This window comes from Acinonyx jubatus, chromosome A3 (genome assembly GCF_027475565.1).
Source record: "Acinonyx jubatus isolate Ajub_Pintada_27869175 chromosome A3, VMU_Ajub_asm_v1.0, whole genome shotgun sequence".
NCBI lineage: Eukaryota > Metazoa > Chordata > Mammalia > Carnivora > Felidae > Acinonyx > Acinonyx jubatus.
Window position 1 is genome coordinate 92,881,714 of NC_069388.1, and position 16,628 is coordinate 92,898,341.

Consider the following 16,628-nt stretch of genomic DNA (forward strand, 5'->3'; position numbering starts at 1 on the left):
TATAATGCCCTTCTTCATCTCTTGATACAGTCTTTATTTTAAAGTCTAGATTGTCTGATATAATATGGCTACTTCGGCTTTCTTTTGTTGACCATTAGCATGATAGATGGTTCTCCATCCCCTTATTTTCAATCTGAAGGTGTCTTTAGGTCTCAAGTGGGTCTCTTGTAAACAGCATATAGATGGACCTTGTTTTCTTATCCATTCTGTTACCCTATGTCTTTTGATTGGAGAATTGAGCCCACTGATGTTTAGAGTGAGTACTGAAAGATATGAATTTATTGCCATTATGATGCATGTAGAATATTTATATATATTCATCTTTTCTCTCCTCAGAGAGTCCCCCTTAAAATTTCTTGCAGGGCTGGTTTAGTGGTCACAAACTCCTTTAATTTTTGTTTGGGAAACTTTTTATCTCTCCTTCTATTTTGAATGACAGCCTTGTTGGGTAAAGAATTCTTGGCTGCATATTTTTCTGATTCAACACACTGAATATATCTTGCCACTCCTTTCTGGCCTGCCAAGTTTCTGTGGATAGGTCTGCTGCAAACCTGATCTGTCTTCCCGTGTAGGTTAAAGACTTTTTTTCCCTTGCTGCTTTCATGATTCTCTCCTTGCCTGAATATTTTGTGAATTTGACTATGATATGCCTTGTGATGGTTGGTTTTTGTTGAATCTAATGGGGGTCCTCTGTGCTTCCTAGATTTTGATGTCTGTGTCTTTTCCCCAGGTTAGGAAAGTTTTCCATTTTGATTTGCTCACATAACCCTTCTACCCCTATTTCTCTCTCTTCCTCTTCTGGGACCCCTATGATTCTGATGTTTTTCCTTTTTAATGAGTCACTGATTTCTCTAATTATTAAATTGTGCTTTTTTTGTGTTAATCTCCCTCTTTTTTTTCTGTTTCATTATTCTCTATAAGTTTGTCCTCTCTATTGCTGAGTCTCTGTTCTGCCTAGTCCATCCTTGTTACAACTGCATCCATCTGTGATTATAGCTCAGTTATAACATTTTTAATTTCACTCTGGCTATTTTTTACTTCTTTTCTCTCTGCAAAAAGGGATTCTAATCTACTTTTGACTCCAGCTAGTATTCTTATTATCATGATTCTAATTCCTGGTTCAGACATCTTGCTTGTATCTGTGTTGGTTAAATCCCTGGCTGTCATTTCTTTGTGCTCTTTTGGGGTGAATTCCTTTGTTTTGTCATTTTGAAGGGAGAAAAGGAATTAATGAGGTAGAAAAATTGAAATTAAAAAATGAAATTAAAAAATATTAAAATTAAAAATTAAAAACACACACACACACATCGAATAGATGATGCTAGATCCTAGGTGTGTTTTGGTCTGGGTGTTGAAAGTGGTTTGACAGATTAGAGAAAAAAAAGGGCGGGGCGGGAGAAAAAAAGAAATCATTTGAGAATTTGACGAAATGAATACACTGAAGTAGACTAAAATGAGATGATGTGGGTAAAATAGAATTTGAAAAAATACACACAAAAAGAAAGAATATAGTAGAAAAAAATTAAAGAAAAATATTTTTAATAAAAATTAAAAATAAATACGAATTTTTTCATTTTCTGTATTTAAGAGAAAAGAAACAAAAAAGAGAAAAAAGATTTAAAAAAAGAAATCATTTGAAAATTTGAGAATGTGAATATACTGTAGTAGACTAAAATAAAATGATGGAAGTAAAATAGAATTTGAAAAAATTTACATAAAAGCAAAAAAATATAGTAATGAAAATTAAAGAAGAATATTTTTAATAGAAATTGAAAGTCGGGGTGCCTGGGTGGCTCAGTCGGTTGAGCATCTGACTTCGGCTCAGGTCATGATCTCGCAGTCCGTGAGTTCGAGCCCCACATCGGGCTCTGTGCTGACAGCTCAGAGCCTGGAGCCTGTTTCAGATTCTGTGTCTCCTTCTCTCTCTGACACTCCCCCGTTCATGCTCTGTCTCTCTCAGTCTCAAAAATAAACTTAAAAAAATTTTTTTTAATGAAATTGAAAGTAAAAATGAAGTTTTCCTCTTTCTGCATTCAAGGAAAAGAAAAAGAGAAAAAAGAAAAAGAAGGAAGAAAAGGAAATTGTTTGAAAATTTGAAAAGGTGAATACACTGAAGTAGACTAAAATAAAATGATGGAAGTAAAGTAGAATTTGAAAAAAATTACACAAAAGTAAAAAATAGAGTAATAATAATTAAAGATATTTTTAATAAAAAATGAAAATAAAATGAAATTTTTTCTTTCTGTATTCAAGAAAAAGAAAAGAATTATGAAAAAGAAAAAAGAAAAAAAAGAAAGCAAATTGAATAGATGAACCTGTTGACAGATTGAAGTAGGACTGAAGTTGCTTCGTTTCCCCTAGAAGTCAGTCTATGTAGCTCTTTATAGTCCATAAATTAAGCTAGTGGTGAGACTTGTTTTCTTGAAAAGCAACGTTGGCCCCATTGGGCGGGGCTCAGTGTAATATCTCTGCTCTCCACTAGATGGCGCTGCTAGCCTACGGGGGTGGATTGTTTCGGAGCTCGTAGGTGCGTATGTGCATGCCCGGGAGTGGTGAAAATGGCGCCACCCAGCTACCCAGTCTGTTCTCCGGATCAGTAATCACGTACCTGTCCTCTTTCTTCAGCTCTCATCCACTGCCTGCTTTTTCACTCTCCGTGACCAGGCCCAGGCAGTACCTCTCTCCCAAGTTTTGTCTCAGATGCGGCTGTTTTCCCCAGCCACTTACTTCCGAAGGACTGCATCTTTGACCTGTTCTGCCCCTCTGCGGGAGGGTGTCACTGAACAATGATCGAATGAGCAATGGCTGAATGTCGGCTGCTCCCAGGAATGCCCGCTGGACCCTGTTGTTGCTGAGACTGCGGCCAGGTGCCAGCCCGTCCCAGAAAATGTTCATGAGGTAGTGTAGCAGCAGTGTTTCAGGGATTATGGAAAATCACAATACACATCTGGCACCAGGCTTCACCCTTAACGACCTTGCCCAAGCACCAGCGAATGTGGCTGCCTTCCGGGGTCTGCTGGGACCAGGTGGCTTCAACAGTCTCTACCAAATGTCCTTCCAGCAGTGGAGCCGCTTTTTCCTGTGTGCCTGAGAACTTCCCAGACCCCACTCTGTTCCTGGGGATTCTCCCTTCCCACTAGAGCACCATCAGGTATCGAGCTGCAGAGTTGCAGCCTTTGAACTCCCCTTGTTTACAGTCTTAATGGAATTTAAACCCTCTCCTTTCTCCTTTCTCCCTTTTTAGTTTAGTCCCTATGGCTGTTTCCAATTTTCCACTTTCTCTCCAGCTGCTTTTGGGGAAGGGTGCTTTTCCCATATTCTCCCCCTCTCCCCAGTCTCCGTCCTCTCTCCGCCCGCATAAGTGGTTCCCTACCTTTCACGGCTTCTCGCTCCCCAAGTTCAGCTCTCTGTGCCATGTACCCACTGAATTCTGTGGTTCAGGTTGTGCAGATTGTTGTGTTAATCCCCCAATCAGTTTTCTAGGTGTGTTGGATGGTTTAGTGTTGGTCTGGCTGTATTTCATGGACGTGAGACACACAAAAAGCTTCCATGCATTTTGCTATCTTGGCTCCTCCCCTGGATCATTTTTTTTAATAGATACAAAGCTTGCTGATCTCTTTAGTGTCTTTATAATCAATACATCCAGCTCTCTGAGGCTTGATTGACTTCAATAATTTACTACCCATCATTGATCATGGCCATAGTCATAAAGACCCCACGAGAAGAGCTCAAAAAGTAAATAAACGGAAGACAACAAGCACCCAATACTATTTTTATTGAAGTATAGTTGACATACAGTGTTAATTTCAGGTGTACAACTTAGTGATTCCACAAGTCTATATGTTATGCTATGCTCACCACAATTATAGCTACCATCTGTCATCATACAATGCTTTTACAGTATCATTGATGTTCCCTATGCTGTACCTTTCATCCCCATGACTAATTCATTCCATAACTGGAAGCCTGTATTTCATACTCTCCTTTACCCATTTTGTTCATCCCCCTATCTCCCTTCCCTTGGGCAACCATCAGCTTGTTCTCTGTATTTATGGGTTTGTTTCTGCATTTTGTATGTTTGTTCATGTGTTTTGTTTTTTAGATTCCACATATAAATGAAATCATATGGATTTGTCTTTTTTTGTCTGATGTATTTCATTTGGCATAGTACCCTCTAGGCCCATCTATGTTGTCACATATGGGAAGATCTCCTACAGCTCTGTTAGAAGGGATGCATAATATTGCATTTCATATATATACCACATCTTTTTTATCCATCCATCTATTGATGGAAAGCAACCAATTACTTTCACTCACAATTTGTCTTTCACATACAGCAGCATCACAAATGTGTATGTGTGTTTCGGAGGGGTGTATTGTTCTTCCTCATCTCAACATAGGTATAAGTGAGGCCCGCCCATGGTCACAAACGCATGGGGTCAGATAAATTGAAATTAGGATGGAGACTAGGAGGAACAGAGAATAAGTCAGGCCCTCCACCTCTCCTTCTCCCATAGCTCAGTTTGTGTCCAAGGAAATAAAAAGACACAAAAACTTTAGGGAAAGAACTAGCTATTACAGAAAAGTGTCCATGATCTCTCCCTCCTCTAAATCTCAGATCCTTGAATAGTTATAAAGTCATATTCTATCAGGCTACCAGCTATTTTATTTAATTTCTGTATGGGGTCTCCAGAAAATTTGTATATTCCTTAAATCCAGAAGCAGCTCTTTGCCTCTAGATTCCTCTTCTGTATAACTTTGAATTTGAGTTGCAAGGGGGAAGGCAAGGGTAGAAGCTCAGAGGCCCTACAGAGGACACTGACATAAGGAAATTGTGGCATCAGGAATAGCCTCTTCCTGGTACACCCTGGGAATTGTCACAGATGAGGTGTGGTTGCCCTTCCAGTAAGCAGGTTGGCAGACTGTACAAGTTGAAGGAGGCTTTGCCCTTCCCCAGCAGCAACCAGATGCCCAGTTCCCATGGCCCTGAACAGCCCAGGAAGGAGCAGAGTCGTTCCAGGAATAGTGACGGCTGGATTTGGCGGATAGTATGAGGAGACAGGCAGAGAGTGTGTGAGTCTGTAATAGGATAATCTGAGGAACGCAGGGACAAGGGAGGCAGAGAGATAAGATACTAGTGACCCTGCTGGGGACAGTGGAGAAAGCACTTTGAGATTCATGTAACTGACTCATTCAACTTTATACCATGGAAGAAAAAGTGGATAAAATTCAGCTCTTCTCTCTTTCAGTCTGCCTTTTTTCCTCTTCTTTTTAAGATCATGTTGTTCTTGGGGCACCTGGGTGGCTCAGTCCGTTAATCCTCTGACTTCGCCTCAGGTCATGATCTCACTATCCGCCAGTTCGAGCCCCACTTGGGCTCTGTGCTGATAGCTCAGAGCCTGGAGCCTATTTCAGATTCTGTGTCTCCCTCTCTGTCTCTGCCCCTCCCCTGCCCATGCGCTCGTGCTCTCTCTCTCTCAAAAATAAATAAAGATTAAAAAAAAATTTTTAAAAAGATCACATTGTTCTTTCTTTTGTCCCTGAATATGGCCCACCTGCGGAGTCCTGCTGGGTCCTTGTTTGCTGGCTCTCTCCCACCATCTGTTTCCTGACCAGTCCTCTGCCTGCATCACCCTGATATATCTCACTGTATTTACCAAACCACTCTTTCATTTTAACTTCTACCATTTCACAGGTAAGCCGGAAAGCCCATGCTGTTCTTCCTCTACTGAGCACCCTTTAAGATAATCAAGATCACACTCTGCCTTTTGTAGCAAGGCCTCCCAGGATCTTCTCAGCATCTTCCTGATGGGACCCTGCTTGCTTGCCCTCAGATCCTGCCATCTGATAGAACGTTCTATTGGTTCTTTTTATCATCTGTGTTTTCCTTATTTTGCTAATTACAGAATGCTAATTACAGAATTTTGCTAATTAGATCAGAGAATTCTCTTTCAGAATATTTTTCCTTAAGCAAGGCCTGATAGAGGCTTAGGAAATACTGGAAAATAGGTTAAGATCTGTTCAGTATTATCTAGGAGGCACAAGGTCCTTGATTCTCAGAGAAGGTGTTGTGGCTCACAACAGGGATTCTAGCCTACCCCTCACAAATTTCATCCCTTGGAAACTCAGGGTGTTAGTTCACTTTTACTGTGTAACAAACTCGCATTCTCATTTAGGTTATTTTCGCAAAATTCACTTTGTTGCAGTTATAGGACTGAGGTCCCTACTTCCTTGCTGGCTGCCAGCTGAGGAGCCATTCTCAGCTCCATTTTTCGGCATGAGGTCACCTCTAGGTTCTAAGCCAGCAATGGCACAATGAATCTTTTTGGTGCTTTGAATTTCTAAGACTTCTCCTTATGCTTCCAATCAGAGAATTCTGCTTTTAAATGGCTTATGTATTAGATAGAACCCACTTTAATAATCTCCCAGAAATCTCCATCTTTATTAATTCACAGTCAACTGATTAGTGACCTTAATTGCCTCTCCAAGACTTTAACTCAGGGGTTGATAGCATATCTACAGCCTCTAAACACAGATGAAAGGGAGATATTATAATAAGAACAGGGATCATTGGGAGTCATTAGAATTCTGCCAGACTTCTCTGCCATTCTTGCTTTCCTGAGATGGACCTCATACAAACTTGTATAATAGGAATAATTCCCCTGTTTCTTATATGAAAGCACCTGAAGTACATGAGACCTGAGAAATTTCCTCTCTGACTTTGCATCTACTTACCCCTGTGGCCATTCTCCCAAACAGCATCCATTTTTAAAGAACATCAACCCCTAATTTCTTCTCCCCTCTCCTTTAGTGAAAATTTAGGTTGCGCAAGTTATGGCTGCTAATCCTCACAAACAGTTCCTTTATTTTTTATAGTAACTGAACTTCCAGTTTCCTTCCCATGGTAAAGCCCCGTAAAACATTCCACCCTCTTGCCCCAGGTTACAATGTTCCTTGGAAGGCTTATCCAGCGAGGCATTCTCAGATAAAAGCTAATGGTTCTTGGCATGATTTTTTTTCCCACTGTTTGGTTCATTGACTTGGATAGGATTGGATCCTCTACCACTCAGCTCAGCCACTTCCAGAATCCGTTTCATGTGTCCCCACCCTTGAGTCTCACAGACTGGCTGGCTGAAGAAGGCCCCTCCTGAGCAGCACTACACTTTTAACATTAAAGCGTGGTCTGTGCCTTTATACTCTCTCTTTGTCCTTAGTAAAAACCTCTTGATTTGATTTGTTTCACTACTCAGTGTTATCAGGACAAGGTGGGATTGCAGTGCTGAGGAGATCTGGGTTTAGTTTCTTATATATTTTTATCATTTGAATATGAACAGCTACCAGTTATTTAATGAAATTCAGAGTCATTGTCTGCCTTTTTTAAAATTTTATGTTTTTAATTTACATACAAATTAGCATATAGTGCAACAATGATTTCAGGAGTAGATTCCTTAGTTCCCCTTACCCATTTAGCCCATCCCCTCTCCCAAAGCCCCTCCCGTAACCTTCAGTTTGTTCTCCATATTTATGAGTCTCTTCTGTTTTGTCCCCCTCCCTGTTTTTCTATTATTTTGTTTCCCTTCCCTTATGTTCATCTGTTTTGTCTCTTAAAGTCCTCATGAGTGAAGTCATATGATATTTGTATTTCTCTGAATGATTAATTTCATTTAGCATAATTCCCTCCAGTTCCATCCACACAGTTGCAAATGGCAAGATTTCATTCTTTTTGATTGCAAGTAATACTCCATTGTATACATATACCACATCTTCTCTGTCCATTCATTGGGTGCAGCCACTCTGGAAAACAGTATGGAGGTTCCTCAAAAAACTAAAAATAGAACTACCCTATGACCCAGCAATTGCACTACTAGGTATGTATCCAAGGGATACAGGTGTGCTGTTTCAAAGGGACATATGCACCCCAATGTTTATAGCAACACTATCAATAATAGGCAAAGTATGGAAAGAGCCCAAATGTCCATCGATGGATGAATGCATTGTCTGCCTTTTAACATGACAAGGATTAGGGTGCCAGTAGCACTAAACATTTGAAGTCCTGGTAGGATTTTATGAAAGACAATTTAGAATGTCAGTGGCCTTTGCGGGGAATTTGTGATATCAATAAGACAATCTCTTTGTATGGTACTTTATAATCAAATGTTCAAATATTTCCAAATATTTATATACTTATTTATTTTTAAAGTTTATTTATTGAGAGCGGGAAAGAGAGAACAGTGGAAGGCAGAGAGAGAGAGGGAGGGAGAGAACCCCAAGCATGCTCTGCACCATCAGCACAGAGCCTGAAGTGGGCTCCAACTCATGAACTATGAGAGCATGACCTGAGCCGAAATCAAGAGTCAGACACTTAATCGACTGAGCCCACCCAGGCATCCCCCAAATTCCAAATATTTAATCATTAGTTTCATTAAAATTGTTGTGAAGATGCTTTAGAAACATAGAAAAACTAAAAAGATTATAATATTCCTTCCATTAAGTATTACTGAGAATAGGATAATAAAAACATGGACAATCTAACTCCCAAATTTCAATTCTGGTTGGCTTTCTTCCTACTTGTTTTCTTACAAAATTCCTTAGTCTATGACCCTTTTGAAGTTCATCATATTTGATATTAGCAAATATTTCAGAAGAGTATTTGTCTAAGATTCAGTTTTCCTTTGGAGAAGGAAAGAATGCGCTTAAGGGAAGAATGACAGGACTATCCTTGCAATCATGCAGGACTAGACACTGTGACAGGATGGGGTCAGTAGCACTTGAAGATCTATGAAGGCAGGGAAAGAGAAAAATTCATGGTAGGACATGGAGGGAAGGGTAGGAGGGGAGGGAAAAGGCCAGGATAGCACAGCTGACAGGTGTAAGTAAAAAACCAAGAAAACAAAACAAAACAAAAAAACAAGAAACTGCATTTTTCTGAAAGCAACGTGCAATGGAAACAGCAGTAGAAATTAAGTGAGACCCAAGACTCTTTTGTTAAGTTTCTTCCAGTGTGTTACAGGAGAAAAGTTACTTAATTTCAGGTCAAGAACTATGACTTCTCTGAAATATTGCCCTGCTTACAAGCTAAGTTGGACTTGTGTTTCACTGATATTGGCCAAAGGCAAAGGACTTGACTACTTAAGCAGCATGAGCTCCCACTCAGTGTGGTCCCCCTCACTCCCAAGTCCCAAGTCCCATGGGTGTGGGAACATAGATGGGCTGGCACAGATGCCTATATATGCACTGGGTTATATTATAAGGGAGGGCTATTTTTATAATTATGCTATAGGAGCTTAGGAAACCTGAATCTTCATAGTGGGCTTAAATGTAGTCTTTATTTCAAGGGGAGACATCTTTATTATATCGGAGAGTAAGTATACCTTTCTTTCTTTTCTCTGGATGGAAACATTATCTCTATTTTCCAAAACTGAAAGCAAGCCTGTCTTTTGCTTTGGAAGAAAATGATATCTCAACTTTTTTTTTAAATTCCAGAATAGTCAATGTACAGTGTTATATTAGTTTCAGGTATACAACATAGTGATTCAGCAGTTCTGTACATTACTCAGTGCTCATCGTGATGTGTACTCTTAATCCCCTTCACCTAGTTCACCCATTCCTCCACCAGCCTCCCCTCTGGTAACCACCAATTCATTCTCTACATTTGAATTTTTTTTTCTTTGTTCATTTGTTTTGTTTCTTAAATTACACATTTGAGGAACTTATATACTGTCTTCCACAGTGGCCGTATCAGTTTACATTCCCACCAACAGTGCACAAGGATTCTTTTTTCTCCACATTCTCTCCAACACTTGTTGTTTCTTGTGTTTTTGATTTAGCCATTCTGACAGGTGTGCAGTGTGCTTTTTGGCCTTTTTTGTTTGTTTGTTTTTATTTCTAGGTTTATTCACTTATTTTGAGAGAGAGAGAGAGAGAAAGAACACAGAAGGGGCAGAGAGAGAAGGAGAGAGACAGAATCCCAAAAGAGCCTCCACACTGTCAGCACAGAGCCTAATGAGAGGCTTGAACTCATGAACCCATGAGATCATGACCTGAGCTAAAATCAAGAGTCAGACATTTAACCAACTGAGCCAACCAGGCACCCTGCCTTTTGGTTTTGTTTTGGTTTGTTTTCAAAAATTTTTGAAAATGGTTATTATGAGAGAGAGAGAGAGAGTGTGTGTGTGTGTGTGTGTGTGTGTGAGCAGGGGAGGGGCAGAGAGAGATAGAGAGAGAGAGAGAGAGAGAGAGAGAGAGAGAGAATCCCAAGCAGGCTACGTGCTGTCAGCTCAGAGGCCAACGTGGGGCTCAATCCCACTAATCATGAGATCATGACCTGAGTCGAAATCAAGTCGATACTCAACCGACTGAGTCACCTAGGCGGCCCTGCCTTTTTGTTTTTAAACAAACAGACATTCTTGAGAAGACAGTCTCGAACTAGAGGGTGGTTAGTGTCTCTGCTTGTAGCAAGTGCAAAAAACATGAGAGACACATGGACAATTATCTTTCAACTCTTCTTTGAATATTCTTTTCTTCCCCAATAAAACAAGAGGGTTTTTCCACTTGTGATAGCCAATGATTTTTAGAAAGAAATTATTTGTATGAGTTTAAGAGTCTGTATGAAGTTGGCAGTGAGAGATACTGAGCATTTGACAGTTTTTAAAAGCATGAAATTGAAGAATGAATGCACATAATGCATTATGCAACTAGAAAAATTTTATCATCCCTATGACAAATTCTCAGTAGCACCTAAGCTATTACAGGCATGTCCTGCAGACAACATCTCTGGTTAATATTTTCTTAAGAGAATACCTCTTGGTGTTAGTTAACCAAATTCCAAACACATATACAATGTGTATATACCCCAGTGCAACATTTTTTAGCCAAAGCTTATATAAGAAAATTTTATATATGCATTCCCAAATCTCAATATAATTCATTTACTAAAATTACAAGTGGGCTAAACCTTGTTACATTCCAAACACAGGGGATAGAATATCAGGATCATCTACTCTGTGAAAAGAACCCTGATGGTTAACAAAAGGCACACAAGTCACAGATGTTGCTGGCGCAAAGAGAGACATTGTATGTCCTATCATACAAATAAAAGTTTTAAACAATACATTTATTGCCCTCCTCCTACCACATGTACATTTTATAATTTAACAAACCTGAAACATTTCAGCATAATTTATAATGGTTAATATTCAATTCAATAGTTGTACTATAATTTTTAAAACTTACCTGGTTTGTTGAATGTTTATATTATTTTTAATTTTATTTTAGAAGATAGGAATAAATACTTCATGAATGTTTGTAATGATATTTCATTTTTTTAAGACAGTACTTATTTCTGGGAAAATATTTGGCAGCAAAGAACTGGTTATGAATTTCCTTCATTGTTAAGGAATCACTAAGAAGCCATTTGGTTTATAGACTTAGAGTGTGGATACCAAGTGGCCTTGTTGGAGTTCCAGGTAAAAATTATAATTTTTAATACATCCTTAGGAGAACATTGGTGTCCAGTCTAAACCTGCTTTGAGAGAAAAGTTTTCAAAAGATTTAGTAAGTTACAATATCACAAATTTTTCCAAGTGTCCTCTTAATTCTCCATTTTTTTCATCGTTCTGATAAGAGGGTAGTATTTTGATTATATCTTTACCAGATGACTTATTCACCTCTCTAAAATATATAGCATCACCAGCCTAGGTTTGAAAAATCATGTCATCTGAACTTTAAGTGCCAGTGGGTTCAAGAGAGGCTAAGAGTAATCATAGCATATTTACATAACTATTTGGGCAAAGGAAAGTATAAAGTAGCATTCACAATGTAAGTTGGCAAAGATAACTGAAAAGGTGCAACTGAAGGTATGATAAAAATTTAAGTGTGATATTTTATGACAAGAAGGCTCCAGAAAAATGACTCTTGAGCCCTGACTGAACTGAGCTCAAAGTTTACCTTACTTTTAGATATTTCAGTTAGGTGATCTAATACATACCTTTACCTTTACTTTTTGAGCCAAATTATGCTGGGATCTTTTCTTACCTGCAACTACAATTGTCCTATCTTGTACCATGGGATTCTCCAACTGGAAGAACATAATCTGGCCCCCAGAGTTCCTCTCCAAAGGAGGAACTCAAACTAAAATAGGAATTGGCATAAGCACTGTCACTGTGAAATTTTCTAACCCATTTTTTATGACTTTAACCAGGACAGAAGATCAAGACCCATGGTGTTGCACATCATAAATTAATTTAGAATGATGAAAAAGTGTTTCCACCAAAAAATGCTAAATGGGCATTTATTCAAAGCAGTCTATCTTTGAAAAGCAAAAGAAATTTACCAAATAATTATTTTTTTTTTTAAAAATGACACTGTCCATTCACATGTCCATTCATCTATCTGTTTGAGAAGCAATAACTTTGTCTAGCAATGTTGTAAAATTCTTTGCTCATAGAGAAAATTTTGCCAGTGGTTCTTGTGTGACAACTTCTTTTCCAGATTAGGGTACTAGCCAAATACACTTTTTTATATGACAGAAAGATGTAGCTATGGAGGGGTGGTGTTAGATGGGAGGCAGATTTGTGGTCTTGATATATACAGACACTTGACAAACCTGGGTCTTGCCTTCATTCAGTTAGAGGGAATTTCTTCAAAAAAACATAGTGTTTTATTCAAAAAATATTTTTAAAAACCATATCAGATGTTAAAGTCATCCCAACTCCAGTCCTGACTGAGGTCAGAATGTTTTAAGGGCAAAAACCAAAGGACCAAGTAGTGCCTTTTTTGCCCTTTAAGGACAGGGCAACACATAGTTCAGTGGACCGGTGCCAGCTAACCAAGGCAAGGAAGTATAGAATTTGAAAGTTATCAGTAAATTGTACGATAATTTGACAGATCACTTATATGTCTGTCAAAACTACTAACAAAAAAATTAGGTCTGCATTTTGATTGTTTTATATATTTATTTTTTAAAAATTATTTGTTCATTGTCTATATTACAGATATTGATGAAGCTTATTCATTTTCCTTCACTCTGATAGTTTAGGAACACTATTCTAAACATTGTATGAACCTCTAGACTGATGTGTCATACTATCAGAGACCTGGCCTGAGGGGACTTTGTGGGTAAGAGACTGTGTGGGAGGGCAGTGAGCACAACCCAAATCCTACATGAGCAATGCTGAAACACCTTATCACAAATGTGCTGCTACGGATGCATATTTAGTTATTTATCTAGGAACAAGGGTGAAATTGGGCAAGGAGAAATCTACAAAGACTCCTCCCTGAATCACTTCAGAGTTTTTCTATGAGACTAAAGCACACAAAAGAGGCAATTGCAGACCAAATTTCTTATTTTTTATTCTGCCTGTTGACACTCAAGTTATAGAAGATACAGAAGAGTTTGAAATGAGGCTGAAGAGAAAGGAAGGTCAAATGAGGTGGTCAAGTTTGAAGGCATGGGAGGCTGTCCCCTTATAGGGTGGGTTGTCGCACTTGGTTCTGTGTCCATGATGAGCTGCCTGCAAACTCAGGCTCCTGACGTCCCACCAGACCTAGTCCTTGAACTTGCAGATATAAGGTAGCATCGCACCACAGTTATAATCTCTCCATTTCAGATATCCTAGAGAGACAGAGGAGCTCAGGTAGATGTGGCTGGTGGAGCTCATGAACCCAAGGTACAGGCAGCCCAGATTCTGGCGTAGGATTCACAGCCTCTCCCTCATCCTCAGCAGTGTCCTACTCCAGGGGAATGGGACTCAAAGAAAGGAGAGATGAGAAGGGGTGGGAGAAGATAAACCAACCCTACATTTTCTTGCTCAAGGGGATTCTCTGACGGTCACACTGAGAAATAGGGAAAAAGAGGATGGAGAGGTCTGGCAGAAAGGAGCTCCTCTGTTGCTCACCTGTGCTTGCTGACAGACTCCCACAGTAGCCGGGGTTTGGGTTAGTGGAGGGGTGTCTCTCCCAGGCAAGGTAATTCAGCACATCCGTGCTACTCCACTCCCATCCACCTGCATTGGGCTCATAGCCCTAGAGAGGATGGAGTCTAGTGAGGTTGAATGGCCATTAAAGGGCTCCTTGCAGGAACCCCTCCCCAGCATCATGGAATTTGGTCTGCTCCTCTAGATGCTGCCTGGGAGCCAAAGCTCTCCTCTGGGAGACTCCTCCTACCTCCTTGCTCTTATTGACAAATCCTGAAGCCCATAAACACAAAGACCAATAGACCCATTCAGAGTAACCTCTCACTGACTGAACAGAAACGAGTGATGCATATGTGATTAGCTTCTGAACCTCAAAGACAGTGTCTGTTCCATAGAGCAAAAATGGATCCTCTCTTCATTTAGGAATCACTCTGCACAATATGTGTAGACTCTGTGAAGCTCAGAGAACTGAATTACATGGCCTCACCTGCAAATTAAGCAGATTAACTTCAGCAGAGTCAAGAGACTTCCACAGAACTCAGCTGTTCAGCTGGCCACAAGGTCCTCCCTTTTCTCCTAATATCCTCCTGGATCTCTGAGCTCCAAGGCTCTCTAGGGCATTTACTGGGCAGACACAGGGGACAGGGAGTGGGCTCGGGTGGCGATAGCAGCTTGAGAGGTTATAGAGAGAAGATGTATTCATACCTCTGTGGGATCATGGAGCCCCATCCAGATGTTTGAGTAAGTGTTCGCACTGTTCTGTACTAGGGAGGCCACAAAGGATGCCTCAGCCCCACTGAGCACAGACACAAGGTGTCCCGAGGGTCTCTTCTGGCAGGCCATCTGTGTGGGGAAGGGAGAGACTCAGGGGAGGCCTGAGACATCACTGGGAGACGGGCAGTGCAGAGGTAGGGGCGAAGAGGTATGTATGCAAAAGATGAGGATGCTCACCGTCACCCCCAAGGAACTCTGGGGAATGGAATCCCCCCCCCCCCACCGCCAGGTCTCTAGTGTACTTGCCCTTAAAACCCTGACCTGCAAATCCAAGTACTCACATCTGCATTCATCCAGGATTTTGGTGTCATAAACAAGGCATAGCAGTGGGAGGCATAGGCCTTGGAGCCTTTGGGACACGTGATCCGTGGAGTGGGCACTTCCTTTGGCGAGTCTTCACCTAGGATGGAAGGACACAAAAGAGAGAGAAGAGGTGAATTGGAGACTGGGGATCAGGGTGGGAGGTGACCTAGAGGAACGTCTATGGGGTCGGTGCTTGGGGAAGTGATGCCAAAGTCCTGACTGCCTCTCACCACTGCCAACACTTTCAGGATTTCTTGTTCTTGAACCAGCCCCACTAAATGAGGAAACCTCTCCTTTCTTTTCATCTTTCCCATTCACAGTCCAACCCTTCCCTGCTCTAGGGTACACATTCTTGCCCTGGGTCCTCATTTTCCTTCCCCTTATTTTATTTCTGTCCCTTCACACTTTCCTCTTTTGCCTACCAACATAAATGAGAGTGCACTGACAAGAAGCAAAGGACCTCCTTGCAGTGCTAGTGGACCACTGTGATGCCTGCCACCCCTGGTTACCCTGAAGGATGGTGTGGTGATGGAGGAGTTACAGGCCATTTCATGGTGTGGGGATATATGTCACCAGTACCACGAGAGTCTTCCTTCTCCTCTTGGCCCTGAGCATTCGCAAGGACCCAGTGTCAGAGGCAGAGAAATCTCACCTTGGACCTGAGACAGCAACATCAGGCAGGAGAACAGCATCCAGGACACGCTGGGGAGGTCCGTGTGAGGCCGCATCATGTCTGTGACCTGAGGAAGCAATCAGATTTCACTAAGAGAAGTGTGATCAGAGAGAGGACATATAGAGATCCTTGTCTTTCCTTTGTTAGTCCCCTAGGAATAAGTTCATCTTAGTGACATCCATCCCCTTGTATAGCTCTGGAAAGAACTAGAAAATCTGTACATGCTCCTACGCCATGAGACCTCCCAAGCCTGCCTGTGCTGAGTCTCAGAGCTCCTGTATCTGACAGAGATCCTCCTGTATCTTCCCCCAAATATGTACAGTATAGCTCTTGCCATGGTCTCATCTTCTGTCAGCTTCCACTCACCTGTCGGGCAGGGATTTGCAGTGGTTTGTCATGTCGGAGAAGACTGTGCTTTTATAAGAAAATTAGAAGGAAGGGCACTCAAATGAATTACAGGAATGTGGAGGGGACAGGGGTCATGGGAGGGGCTTCTATTTGTTCAAGGAAATTGGCACCACATGGAGGAGTCTCTTCCCAGCAAAGCCTGGGAATTGCCACAGATACTGCCTCTTTCCAGTTAGCAGGCCAGCACTTTTCCCAACAATAAGTGACATTTGGTCTTTCCCTGTCTCTTCCTTGTTATGGACTGGTTGCAAATTGTGGCACTGGAAAATGGAGTCGTTCTTCTGGTGGATATCTCAAGGACTCCCTTTGGCATACATATGTATTTCTTTCTATTTTGTATAATATAATTAATATAACTAATTATAATTTCATGATAAGTGGAGGTGAGTATGGGAATTACAGGTGAGGGCATAGAAGGAACTGAAACTAATAGGACAGATCGTATTTCAGGGTTTCCTCTTAAACACAGTGGCGAATTTTAATGAAAATTCAGAATCATCTGATGACTCAATAGGTAACCCAAGATATTAAGGAAAATGAGATGATTAAACTTGTCT

General features: G+C 40.7%; 1 protein-coding gene across 1 annotated transcript; it reads right to left on the minus strand.

Annotated features, from left to right (window-relative positions):
• Positions 1–13,325: 13,325 nt before the first annotated feature.
• On the minus strand, positions 13,326–15,799 carry LOC106977283 (lithostathine-like). The gene is made up of 5 exons (XM_027072102.2): positions 15,643–15,799; positions 14,969–15,087; positions 14,619–14,756; positions 13,896–14,022; positions 13,326–13,612 (listed from the first exon to the last, which is right to left on the minus strand). The coding sequence occupies exons 1-5, from the start codon at positions 15,719–15,721 to the stop codon at positions 13,545–13,547; spliced, it is 531 nt and encodes a 176-aa protein (XP_026927903.1). The 5' UTR covers positions 15,722–15,799; the 3' UTR covers positions 13,326–13,544.
• Positions 15,800–16,628: the final 829 nt, after the last annotated feature.

What these genes read in the sequence shown, in the direction of transcription:
- LOC106977283 (XM_027072102.2), bottom strand. Translation starts at nt 15,721, where the DNA reads ATGATGCGGCCTCACACGGACCTCCCCAGCGTGTCCTGGATGCTGTTC. An exon ending in GTTGCTGTCTCAGGTCCAAG is followed by an intron (nt 15,088 to 15,642) that starts GTGAGATTTCTC and finishes CTTCCATCCTAG; the next exon opens with GTGAAGACTCGCCAAAGGAA. An exon ending in GAGTCTGTCAGCAAGCACAG is followed by an intron (nt 13,613 to 13,895) that starts GTGAGCAACAGA and finishes CTGTCTCTCTAG; the next exon opens with GATATCTGAAATGGAGAGAT.